The 13,341-nt window shown below is 45.5% G+C and overlaps 1 protein-coding gene across 1 annotated transcript in view; it reads left to right on the top strand.

Moving 5' to 3' along the window:
- The window catches only part of LOC147610927 (silicon efflux transporter LSI2-like), an 84,719-nt gene that overhangs the window by 50,008 nt on the left and 21,370 nt on the right, over positions 1 to 13,341 (top strand). Inside the window, exon 2 of the mRNA XM_086785587.1 lies at positions 163 to 352. Within this exon, the coding sequence (XP_086641713.1) occupies positions 163 to 352 (190 nt within the window). The remainder of the gene's footprint in view (positions 1 to 162; positions 353 to 13,341) is intronic.

Here is a 13,341-nt window from a genome sequence, read left to right as displayed (position 1 = left end):
TTTCACTGTTATTCTAGTTAGTGTCTTAAGTTCCTTAATACAATGCAAGTGTTGAACTTAAAAACAACATTCATCATCACATGTCGTTTGATATTTTTTGCCATACGCCAGATGCATATTTGAAATTTTGAGATAAGAGGGGCATCTCATCTGTTGTTGCAGGTGTCATACCCACTTCTAGTATTCTTTGCAGGAATGTTCATTACCGTTGATGGCTTCAATACAACAGGCATCCCCAGTACATTTTGGGTGACTGTGGAGCCACATGCACGTATCAATGATACGAGTGGTGTAATAGTCCTCACACTGGTTGTGATCGTTTTGTCAAATGTTGCCTCGAATGTCCCAACTGGTAAGTCATCAAAACATATAATGTGGAACATTGTCTTTAATGGAATATTTTGAATGCTGTACTCTGCCTTTTTCAGTCAGCCCTCGGATACAAGTTTGGAGCACTAGCCATAATAAACCAAAATATCTACCATCCAACATTGATTCTTGAGCAATATATGACAAGGATGAGTTGCTTCTCAAGATCTTCCAATGGCTTTCCATGAACCATGATGCGCACTGACATGTATAGCCTAAAGAGGCCTGCTGATATCTGGTAAAGCAGTGTAACCTTAACTTAGAATGGCCATCCTCAGTTCGACTTAATATCCTCAATGAGTCTGTGCACACTGATACTCACCAGTAGTCAAAAATATATATTTCAGTAGTAAATGTATGATACATCTGAGAAAAGACGGGTAAGTCATGCTGCTAAGTTATAGGTCTAATAAAATAACAAAACAAAAGGGCCTCCCTCCATGGCTGGGGGTGGCAGGAATAGGCACGATTGGGGTGTTCAAGGCGAAGTGATCCATCCTTTCCTCCAAAAAAGAAATGTGCAAGGGTCCGGCGGATGCAAAGAAAAGCTGCCCTTGGTTCCTGCATAGCTTTGGATTCCCTCCCAGGGGTAATGGAGAGTGTGCACGAGGTCAGTCGAGATGGAGCAGAAAGACTGAGAGGAGTGACAACCCCTCCATGGTCTCATGGTCGTGAGCATGCCAAACTGCGAAGCTGTTGATCATTCGCGACGATCGGAATTCTGTGGTGTGGGAATAGCCCATTGTGTCTCAAGCACCAAATCCAATGCTGTGTCATCCTAGTATTGGAGAGCGGGGCTTGCCTCTGTTGCCTAGGAAACTGCTCCCTACATGATGAAGTGTGCTGCGGCCCTGAGTGAAGATGCACAGATCCTCCTACAAACTTGCTGTGCCACATGGTGGGATTCCAAAGGCAGTGCTGCTTGGACTCTCATGCTTCTTTGCAGCGATGGCAACTGGCTGGGCGAGTCACAGCCATGCCTCAGCTAGAACTCAATGAACAATAAGCCAGTGAAAGTAAGGTGGAATGTGTCATGCTATAGGCGAGAAAATGATCTAAACGTGTGGAGTGATGTTGTGCTGGTAGAGCTCAGGTGGGCAGAGCATGTCAAGAGGGTCACACTGTTCTCTTCTTTACTTGAGAGAATTACTGGTTTCTTAGAAGCTGAAGACCCATGGGGGGATGTTGTGGGAAAAGAAACATTGCCACCTATGGAAGTGGAAAAGGAGATTCAAATGGCGTCGATCACAACTGTGAGATGTTGGAACTGATGTTGTCCATTGCCGATGAGGCCTTGCCCATGTGGCAGTTGTGTCATGTGTTGACACTACTCTTTAGCAGGCAGCTGGGGATGGGTTGCATCCTAGAAAGTAGAGCTAGGGATGGGTTGCATCCTAGGTGTCCCAAGAGATGTAAGATTGTGTGCCTAATTGGATAAGCATTGACATCTTGACATAATAAGAATGCAAGGAAGAGATTAGGACAAATGACCAAACTAGAACATAATGACAAGACAAAGGTTTGGCAAAAAGTTCATATGATTTTGGACCACCTCCCTTGAACTGAGCACCCACTTGGGCCATTTCTCGCCTTTCTTTTGGACGTCTTCTTTTTGGCCTCCATTTGGGCTAGACATTCCACATACATACTCACATTTGGGTTGCCTTTGAGCCTTTGAATCTTAGTCTATGACTAATGCAACTCATACATCAATTGAGGGTCACATAGCACTCCATCTTGCTCCTAACATTTACCCAATGTGACTTACACTCCCCCTCAAGTGATGAACTACTACCACCATACATACATCGAATCTAAACTCTTAGTCATTTGCTAGAGTGGTCTACCAGGTGGCTCATAGGCTACAATGTTGGCTAAGGGCTTGAAGTTTTACACAAGGGTAGGAATACAATGAGTGGGTTAAACACAAGGTGGGAGAGATGCCCTCTTCCATCAATTAGAAGAGATGTTCCGATGATTGCCTCTTTGGGAAGTGCCTTCATTTGGTTCATTATGTTTGCTTGAGTGTTGACTTCAATCTTCTTTTTGTTCCAACATTTTTTTTTCACGTGGCTTTGTTTGCCACATAAGTTGCACTTTTTTACTCTTGTTCTTAGTTCTTTGGTGAAGAACGCTTTCTTCTCATAATGTGATGAAGGTCCACCGGCTTTGACTTTGAGTCTTTTCCCCTCTTCAATTAAGGCTACTTCAATGTCGCCGTGAAGGTTGGGGCAAGTAGATTTTCCTAGGTAGCCACTAATGAGCTAAATGATTTCAAGGTCATGCTCTTGAATAGGATTGCTATGGCATCGTCATCATCCATTGGAGATCCAACACATGCAAGTTGTTGAATAACACTTTTCATTTTGTTTAAATGAGCTTGAAGTAACTCACTTTTTTTGATGTCCAATCCAAAAAACTAATTTTAGGGTTCTTTTGTTTGGTACCAAACAACTTTTCTAGTTTATTCCATGCTCCTCCATAATTTTCTTCCGATGCAATATGAGATGACACTATCTCTAGTACTAATGCAATGATGGCTAGGGCTCTCTCACCTCTTCCAAGCCAAAACCTTCTCTCTTCTCCTTATTTCCATTCACAATCCCCCAAAGTCCATCCTTCATGAGTACAAATTTAAGATTTACTTGCCATGTACGGAAACCATCTATTAAAAGATGCAAGATTCACACCATTTCTCAGGTTTGCAAAGTCTTGAAAATGCGCCACTTGTTTGTAGCAAAGTGATTCCTACATCGGAGGAATTCTAGGTCCCCGTCTTCTCTGGAAGCAGTTCTACCTAACCGGCATAATTTAGCTGACAGGAAACTGTAGAATCTCTAGACACACCTACCTAATTACAGCGGCGGCAAGATTACAGAGATGAAGCTGCAATCATAACTCGTCCATCTACCAGGGGCTACCTGGATCATTATAAAAGACTGTCTTGTATGCAGTTGCTGATGGTGGAGTAAACAATGAACTGAAGTGAACAAGACAGTGAGCAGAAGCCACCTGCTGAGTGTAGCCTGAGCCTGACACTCACAGCACTGTATGAATTGTGATCTAAGCTGTTTGAGCTCCTTAGTACTAGGATTAGGGTTTTTCGGATTAACCCATCCATAGATTAGAGTCGGAATTTATCACTCTTGTATCTCATCTGTTTTTGAAATATAAACAGTGCTGATTTAGTTGTTCATTCAATCAGATATGTTGGTCGTTGTGTTGCATTTCCTCTTGTCCTCGTAATTTTGTCATGGTATTAGAGTCTCATTTACTCCATTGCGTACAGTCTGCCTAGGTGTTACCTAGCCTCTGAGATCAAGCACACCAACATCTGCATCAGCTTCAGTCACACGCTGCCTCAGATCTGGCCGTTTTGCTCTGCGTCAGTGCTGCACAAACTGCTAAGTCGGTCTTCTGCATTATGGCATTCCGCATTCGGTACTTGGGTTGTAGATTCAGCATCAGCCACTTTCGTGTGCAAACTCAGATCTGCAGAATTCGCATCAGCTTTTGACGTGTTGATGCCATGTCATCTTCCAATGTACTGAAGCCACATCATCGTCCGACACCTGCAAAAGCCACGTCATCTTTCGACATGATGAAGCCACATCCTCTTCCGACTTGCAGAAGCCACATCATCCTCCGACTTGCTGATGCCATGTTATCTTCCGGCCGTTGGAGCCAGTTGTCTGAAATAGCTATCGGCGGAGCTCGCTATCTGAAACAGCTATCGGAGCCAGCTATTTGAACCAGTTGCCTGAATTGGCTGACGGAATCAGCTTCTTGAATCGGCTGACGAAATCAGCCATCTACATTAATTGTCAAAGTCAGCCATCTGAGTCGACGTGCTACTCACAAGCCGTCGACTTGCTACTATTGCCGACCTGCTGTTGACATTCAACGACTTGTTGCTGCTGACAGTTACTGCCTGTTGCCGCATAGCCTTCCGCATTCCGGAGTTGGCATTCAGCATTTGCCTAGGTTTCCTAATTTGGCTGGGTTTACTCGTTTGGCCTGGTTTACTACAGTCAGAACACCTTTCGAAGTCAGTTGTTGTCGGAGTCAGCTCCAGCTGTCGAAATCCGAAGGCAGAATCAACTATCTGTTCTACTGACTCAATGGCACCCAACCTGAGTAGCCTACACTTGGAGGAAGCTAAAAAACTCAATAGTACAAACTCTGCAACCTGGAAGCTAAAGATGGAGTCACTATTATTCTTTCAAGATTGTTGGGAGATGGTTTCAGTGGAGAGACCAACTGATGTGACTGCTGAAGCTCTAGCAAAATGGGACCAGAAGGCCATGTTTGTTGTCCACATGATGATAAAGCTGAGTGTGAAGGGTGACATTCATAGCCATTTGACTGACTTGCAAAGAAGATTGGGACAACCTGAAGGTGTATGAGTCTAAAAGCACTTCAAGGCAAATTGCTTTGAGAGATGAACTCACAAATGAGACAAGGAAGCCCAATGAGACTGCTATAGACTTCATCAAGTGGGTGAAAGATTTGCATCAGCAGCAATTGATAGACATGGAAGATAAGATGTCCGACAATGAGCTTGCTACAATCATCATCCATGGGCTGAGGGCAGGTTATGAAGGTCTTGTGCAAGGCCTCATCATTCTGAGGGAAAAACCCTCATTAGACGAAATGGAGCAGATCCTTAGGGACGAGGATCAAAGACAAGCAGCCCTGAAGAACGTCCATGGTAGCGGCAGCACTTCAGTAAGTAACAATGACAAAGCCCTCTTCACAACAAGAGGTAGAGGAAGATAAAATAATCAAAGAGGACGAGAAAGACATAACAACTATCAGCCCAACAACAATAACAATGATCAAGGTACTCATGAAGGTACTTATTCTTCTAATGGTAGAGGTGGCGATTCCTCTAGAGGGAGAGGAAGAGGTAGAACATCCTATAACTCCATTCAATGTTTTTGCTGAAAAAAATATGGACATTTTGAGAAAGATTGCAGGAAAAAGCAAGCTGATCTGAAGGGGAAATCAGTTAGCTATGTTGAAGATGGAAGCTCTCAAAGCCTCACAACTGCCAATACTTTTTTCTCTATTGAAGAGATTGTCAAAATTATGGGGAGTATGCACAACAGAAGCAATAGTTGATGGCAAGATAGAGCATCTTATATGAGAGAGATCAAGAACACAAGATGTGTAGAAAGCTTCTATATTACCTTTTATTTCAGCCACTCCAAAGTTGGCTTGACTTTCACCTTCATGTGTTGGTTGTGTTACTTGTGTTACAAAAAATGAGGCCCCCTGCCCTTTATATAGGGTTCACCAAGGGCTAGGGTTGGGCCAACCTAAGATCCCACATGCCCACTTTATTTGGGGTATGTTCACACCTATATGACCTCTTTCTCTCACCCTTTATTTGGGTGGAATTACATTGGTATTAGAGCATACCGTTCTATTTCATTTCTATCATGAAAGACGATCACCCGTGAACATTAGCTATCTCTACACTTATAACACTACGGAAAGCCATACAGTGAATGTTGAAGGAACCAACACAAGAGGCGGGGACAATGAAATGCATGCTTCCATTGCTTTACAAGAAGAGAAAACTCATGGGGTGCATACTAGGGAACAAGAACATGTGGGACAGTCATCCTGTGGTAAAGAGAAAATGCAAGAAGAAGAGTCCATAGCCTTAAGGGCTGAACTTGCTCGTATGCAAGCTCTTCTTTATGCACAATAAGAAGGATTGAAGCTCTACCGCCAAGATCCATTGGTACATGATCGTTTGAAGGCCAAGAGAGCTGAAACTTTTATGGATCATGCCATGGCAATGATTGCTCAAGAGTTGCACATGCAACCGAGGGATGCATCATGTGCATACTTGGCTCGTACCGAGGATGCCTATGCGGAAAGGCAACCATCCCACATGTCTCGGTATTCCCATAGGTGGTTGAACTAGAACATATGTCTAAGAGGATGAATCCTCATGCTATTAGAGAGGAACCATCCGCGACTTCATGCAATGTAGGTGTACCTTATGTAGCCCGTGAAGGATGCAATGTTTATGGCAGTGGTCAAAATGTATGTCAAATGTCATTGCCGGCTGAAAATGTGCATGCACAAACATGGGTTGCAATTTTCTGTTGGTGCAGGTATTCCACGTTATCTCTCATGTTACTTATGCCCTCCAGTGTGCTTGTGAGGAAGAAGCTATGGATGAAAATGCACCAATGTGTGTTGAGGGGCCAGCCTTGCCTCATTCTTACAGGGCACATGTTTCTCTACCTAATGCATCACCTTTTGTTCCTAAAATGATGCCAGTCGTAGAGGTTGTCCCAATGGGCATACATGCGGGAAAACATGTTGAGATGTAGGCTAATTCATCAAAGTCTTGTGACTTCAAAGCCGGAGACAAATTTGTGAAGTTTGACACGTATCATGGTGAATATGATGCAACAAAGGCACTTGCTTTTATTGCCCAGTTTGATATTGCTTTTAGTGATGAGGATTTCACTCAGAAATCCATGATTTGGCATACAAGCATGTTCATGAAAGATATTGTTGCTCATTGGTGGCTTATTGAGAAGCTCTCACCAAATCATGGAAAGAGTTCAAGGAGAGGTTCTATGCCCAAGTCTTGCCTACCAATGCATTAAATGAGATAACAATGAAGTGGGATTGGGTGAAGCAAATGAGGGGAAAATGATGAATACATATGTGCAAAAGTTTTGGAAAGTGCTTTTGGAGGTGTCTCCATTTATGCATGTTTCAGAGGCGGAAAGGAAGAGAAGGTTTCAATCGGGATTGTAACCTACAACAACTAATCGTAGCCGCCACTGCCACCACTGAACAATTGGATCTCAAGTTGAGTCAATCCAATAAGGCTAAACCCTCATTCCAAGGTAAAGAGAGGGTTGTCCAAAACCTGTAAGACCAAAACCTGTAAGATAGTGGACAGCCATCTAAAAAGGACCAGAACCAAGATAAAAATGGTCCAAAGGTTGAAAATAAGTCTACCAAGAAGCGTCCCTTCCAAGTCAAAGACTATGGTCTCACTTTGGAGTAGAAAAAGCAGTATATGAGCGAGGGGTAACGCTTTACTTGTGGTAGCACTGAGCATATTGCAAATGCATGCCCAAACAAGAAGAAGCGTGATAATGTGAATGCACCAAAGCCCAATGTGCATATGGTTCCGGATGTACAGGGCAACACTTCACATGTAAGTAAAGACAGGGTTGTATGTAAAGCTTGGGGACAGCTTAAGGATTAGCTCGCTTTGTTCATGTTTGATGATTGTGCAACTGAGAACTTCATATCTACATAGATGGCAACTGCTTTGGGTATTGAAGTGGCGGACATGGGTCCTCAAATTGAAGCAAGGGCTGGTTTTGTTGGTAGAGACCAATTAATGGCAAGTTTCGCATACACATTCAAGGCTATGTGGATCATGAAAACTTTCTTGTAGCGCTTTTGAATGGTTGTGATGTATTGCTTGGAAGCCTTGGCACACGCACATTGATCCGCGCAATGCTTACAAGACCAACAGGATCAAATTTATATTTAAAGGCCGAGAGCATGTGATAGATGCTGGTGTAGAGAGTGAAACTATTCCCCTTGTATCTCATGTACAAATTAAGAAAGTAATGAAAAAGAGTGTTTTTACATACTTGATTTTTGTATGAGACAATGATTGTTTTGCTGATGAGTTACCAAATGAGTTGCCACCCGTACGACCAAAAGATCATCACACTGATCTTGTGCCGAGTAGCTCACCATCTAATAGGCCAGCCTATCATGTGAGTGCATCCTAAAGAGCGGAGATCATGAAGCAGGTAAATGAGCTTCTTGAGAAGGGTTTGGTTCAGCCAAGCTCTTCTCCATATTATTCACCTGTCCTTTTGGTTCAAAAGAAGGATTGATCTTTTCATATGTGTTTGGATTATAGAGCTTTGAATAAGCTTACCATCAAGAATCGGTTTCCAATTCCACGTATAGATGATATCCTTGACAAGTTGGATGGATCGGCATGCTTTAGCCGAATTGATCTCACGAGTGGGTATCATAAAGTGCGTGTGGTGCCAAAGGATGTACATAAAACTCCTTTCAGGACAACATTTGGGCTTTATGAGTATCTTGTTATACCTTTTGGTCTTACGAATGCCCCGGCTACATTCAATAGAATGATGGATCGCATGTTCCGTGGGTACAAGAAATTTATAGGTGTCTTCTTTGATGACATCCTAGTCTCTCGAAGACTGAAGAAGAGCATAGAGCTCATTTGGATATTGTTTTTGAAGAACTCCGTAAGCATAAACTCTTCGTAAATGCAAAGAAGAGCGAGTTCTTGTAACTCGCCCGGGAAGTGCGAGAGTGGGTGTGCATGGCTTGACCATGAGCACAATTAAACATTCCAGCATTTAATCACAGCCATTAATCCACAAATCTGAAAATAAAAGTTGCACATATAGTTCACCACATTGAGGCCAGAATGGGCCAACTATTATCCAAGGAGAATAATAACATGTACAAGGTTTGGGGGGCTTACTCTTCCCATGGGAGATGCCAGATTTTCCATATACAACCATAAACCTGTCGTTCATCCAATATGGCTATCCATCATGTCCTTCCATAGGCACACAAACATGTATAACAGTCCATATGGCTCTTTCACAAGCACATAAATGCGTAAACCAGCCCATAAGGATCATTCATGACCTCATAAACTTGTAAACCATGTGGCTCATTCATGAGCTCATAAACTTGTATGTTGCACCCATGAGCGCCAAAACCTGGAAAACAGCATGTATATCACATAAAACCAGAAATTTCAGCAATTTTTAGGACTATTTTGCTGATACACGGCCATCTGGGGTGTGCAAGATGGTGTAGAGCAATGAAAATCATCTTCCCCAAGCTGGATATGGCTATGGTGGGCTTAGAAGTGAAGAGAAATGGTGAGAAATTAGAGTTTTCAGCCTCCCAAAACCTGCTTGAAGCTCAAAATCGCCCAAGATTGACTCTCTCATGTTGAAATAAGCAAGAAAATGAAACAATGCCATCTGTAGACAGTTGTGTTGACAAGTGTGAGAACACTTGTCTCTCTTTTATCTTCTTATTTGCCACATGTCCCAAATCCAAAGACAAAAAGTTCCACAATTTTCAGCTGTACAAATATCCCAGATGATAGCTCATTTCACAATGGCGCTTTGGCAATCCTCGATCTCTACCGAATTTTGGAGATAATGACGTGAACGGAAATTCCATCGAAGAATGCTGAAAATGGTAACTTCTCCTAAAATTTAGGAGATGATCTCTTTGTGTTCCACCACATGAGAAATACATGTAAGCACAGATTGGATTGCACACAGGCAGTTACCCCCGGAGGTTCAGGAGAGGTTTGGTCGTGATTCGGGATAGAGACAGGCTCAGCATCGACATTGACTCTGCTATTCCTCAGGAGTGGCTGACTCCTATCCCAAACCTGACCCCCCTAGTGTGACTAGGTGTGTTTACCAAGCATGATATCATTGTGACAGCTCACGGAGCGGATGAGGGCAGTGGTTTGCTCACTTTCTCTATGGGATCCCATGGTAGATTAGAGAGATCCCAGCCCCCCTTGGAGGATTTCAGTGACTGCACCTTACAGAGGGTAAGGGTGATTGGATTTCATGCATGGGAATGGCACATAGACCCACCACCGGCCAAGGTGGCCAGGGAGAGATCCTGGTGGCTATGGATTTGGGAGTGCCGACCCCTCATGCGTCTCCAGTGGGACCCGGGAGAGTGGACTTGGTATGATCGCGCTAATCAGGAGGAGACTCTGGATGTCCCCTTTTTTGCATATTCAGTGTGGCTAGGCCGTAGGATCCAGATGTCAGAGATTGATGGCACCCCGAGAGCTGCAGCACATTGGCAGTTACAGGGCCTCTCACTGCGTTTCCTCTCAGATTTTTGGAAGAGGCTTTGGGAAAGTTTTCGGCCTAGAAAGATCACCCTCTTTCTTTGGCTGATGACACACGGGAGTTTGACGGTTGACACTTGGCTGGTAGTTGGAGGTCGGCCAGCAGCTTGCCCGAGGTGCGCGCGGCCATAGTTGTTACGAGGCATGCCTCTAACGGTTAGAGGTGTTCGAGGCGTACGAGGCGTGCCTCTAACGGCTAGAGGCACTCGAGGCGTACGACTACCTGATCGAGGCGTGCACAATTTATTTATTTATTTATTTTTTGCTGGTTTGAGTCTTTAGACAGGGGCTTTAAGGGCCCAAGGCAGCCCCTAGGACAACCCCAAAGGACTCCACCAAAGGCAAGGCCTTAGTGCTACAGTTCCCAGACGAGGAGAGTAGGATGAGCTTTATGAGAAGACGGGCTATCTTGAGGAGCTTGCCAGGGGACCCCATCTACTTCGATGATGACCTCATATGGATGCAGCTGGAGCATAGAAGATTATGCATGCTGAAGATCAAGGCGGCACGCAAAGAAGGGAAGAAGGCACATTATAGGGATGGTCACATCTACATTGATGGGGAAGAGGGTCGAATAGCTCCATCTGGCCTATGAGACACGGAGGAAACAACATGAAGACAAAGAGATACACATAGCAGTCTGGAACTGTAATGGAGTCCTATGGACACATCCAGGGAGACTTGAGGAGGTGATGGAGGGCCGGGATATCATCTTGATGACAGAGACACATGAGAGCCCGGAGAGGGGCTTACCACGGGTTGAGGGTTATCAGTGGGAGTCAGCTCACCGATAGGGGATGAGACATGCCACCTCCCGAGGTTCAGGAGGTATTGCAGTGCTTTTCAGACATGGGTTACATGAGCATGTTCAAGTCGTAGCACGAGACTCGGAGGCGAGATACATGTGGATTAGCTTACGCCTCTCGGAGACCAGATGGATTTATATCACCATTTGCTACTTTCCTCCGAAGGGGTCGCGGTTTGCCACCACCGAGGAGCCGGGTGGAGGAGAGGCTGGTGAGTCTCCATACTCTGTCTTATCTGAGGAGATCTTACACTATTCGACACTGGGAGACGTCTTCTTGATGGGGGACTTCAATGCACGGACTCAGAGCAGACAGTGTGAGATCTATGACTTTGAGGATTCCTTGAGACTAGAGCCGCTAGCTACAGAGGATACAGGGACCACTCGGATCTCTGCTGACGGAGGAGCTGACAGCACTGGATATGGGCAACATTTGCTGGAGCTTGGGGCTCGACACCATCTGGTTATTTATAACGGGATGACTCAGTGGCCAGATTCAGGTGGGTTGACTTGCTTTCCAGTGGGGGGCAGCAGCAGTACACTGGACTATGTGATGGGATCCCGGGAGGGAGCAGATATGGTGTCTCACTTTACCGTACCACCATGCCCCATTGGGGTGGATCATACATATCTATCCCTCACTTTCAGGCGCTTACTGGAGACCCACCCCCCCATCATACAGCCACCACGCACTATTTTCCACTTGACTCAGGACCTAGCCGATGTGGATGACTATCATGTTCATGATCAGCTATTTGCCTTAGACCCATGGGCACCCATGGCTATGCTTACCTCCCAGCTCTCACATGTACTGCACTCCGCAGCCGCGAGGAGTTTCCCATACCACATACAGACAGGACAGCCACCTACATCTGGGAGCATGCCCCAGAACCGATGGTATGATGATGAGTGCAGAAACCTTTACCGCAGTCTCCGAGTGCATAGGGCTCACGGGGAGAGCACCCAGAGACAGGCAGGCAGGAGAATGCATACTCTCACCCGCCGTAAGCGGCGAGCTTATGAGGAGGCTCAGCACTAGGACACATATCACATGCTCATGAGCAGAGATGCTGCTGCTGCTGCTTGGAGGAGACTCAGAGAGCCCCGTCCTCCCACACCTATTACCGATCCTCAGACCTGGCAGACATATGCAGAGAGACTCTATGATGTGCCTACACAGCCCCCTATACCACAGCCCACAGAGCCATGCTCCACAGTCTCCACCTTCTTCACCCCACCTATGGTTAGGAGGGCCATATGCCGACTCCAACATGGATGGGTGACAGATCATACAGGATTACAGGGAGAGCATCTCATCTATGCTATTGATACATTGGCACCATTTCTTGCTCATCTCTTCAACAGAGCTCTGTCAAAGGGGTTTCCGGTTGAGTGGACGATACACACTATTGTGCCGATCCATAAAGCGGGGGATGTACTAGACCCCGGGAACTACAGGACCATCATGATTGGCCATATATTGGCCAAACTATACGGGGCAGTTTTGGAGGCAGAGTTGAGCACTCATGTAGAGGTTGGGGGATTGAGAGCAGCAGGCCGGCAGGCTTCTGACGAGCTTTCTCGACCATCGACCACATTTTTACATTGAGGTGCCTGATTGATCACGCCAAGGCACGGAGGCAACGGCTCTATTGTTGCTTTGTAGATTTCCGCAAGGCATTTGATACTGTGCCCAGAGAGCGCCTCTTTCGGCGACTACAGACACTAGGCATACCCTCAGACATGATGTGGGGCATATACAGGCTATATGAGCAGGTCTTTGGGAGAGTCCGATGCCCAGGAGGCTTGTTCGACACAGTTGCTAGCACCATTGGTGTGAAGCAGGGGTGCCCGCTCTCCCCCACGCTCTTTGGGCTCTATATTGATGAGGTGGTCGATTACATCACACAAGGAGGAGGCTCTGGGGTTGAGCTATCAGGTATTACTGTCCATGTTATGCTTTATGTTGATGACATCGTCTTGGTATCCGACACGCAGGTTGGGCTTCAAAGACACCTTGTGGCTCTTGATGACTTCTGCGCACAGCAGGGTCTCACAGTGAACCTTGGGAAAACCAAGGTTATGATCTTCCACACCTCACCCGCAGTCAGGAGCCACACTACTCTCACATTAGCAAGAGGGCGGGTTGAGGTGGTGAGCTCTGATGTTTACCTTGGCATCACATTTACTAGCTCAGCTGGACGCTTCTCCATGGCTCAGGCAGTCC

This window comes from Cibotium barometz, chromosome 48, assembly GCF_041138505.1.
Source record: "Cibotium barometz isolate CiBa-2024 chromosome 48, ASM4113850v1, whole genome shotgun sequence".
NCBI lineage: Eukaryota > Viridiplantae > Streptophyta > Polypodiopsida > Cyatheales > Cibotiaceae > Cibotium > Cibotium barometz.
Note: the sequence above shows the minus strand (reverse complement) of the source record. Positions and strands in the feature narration are given on the sequence as shown.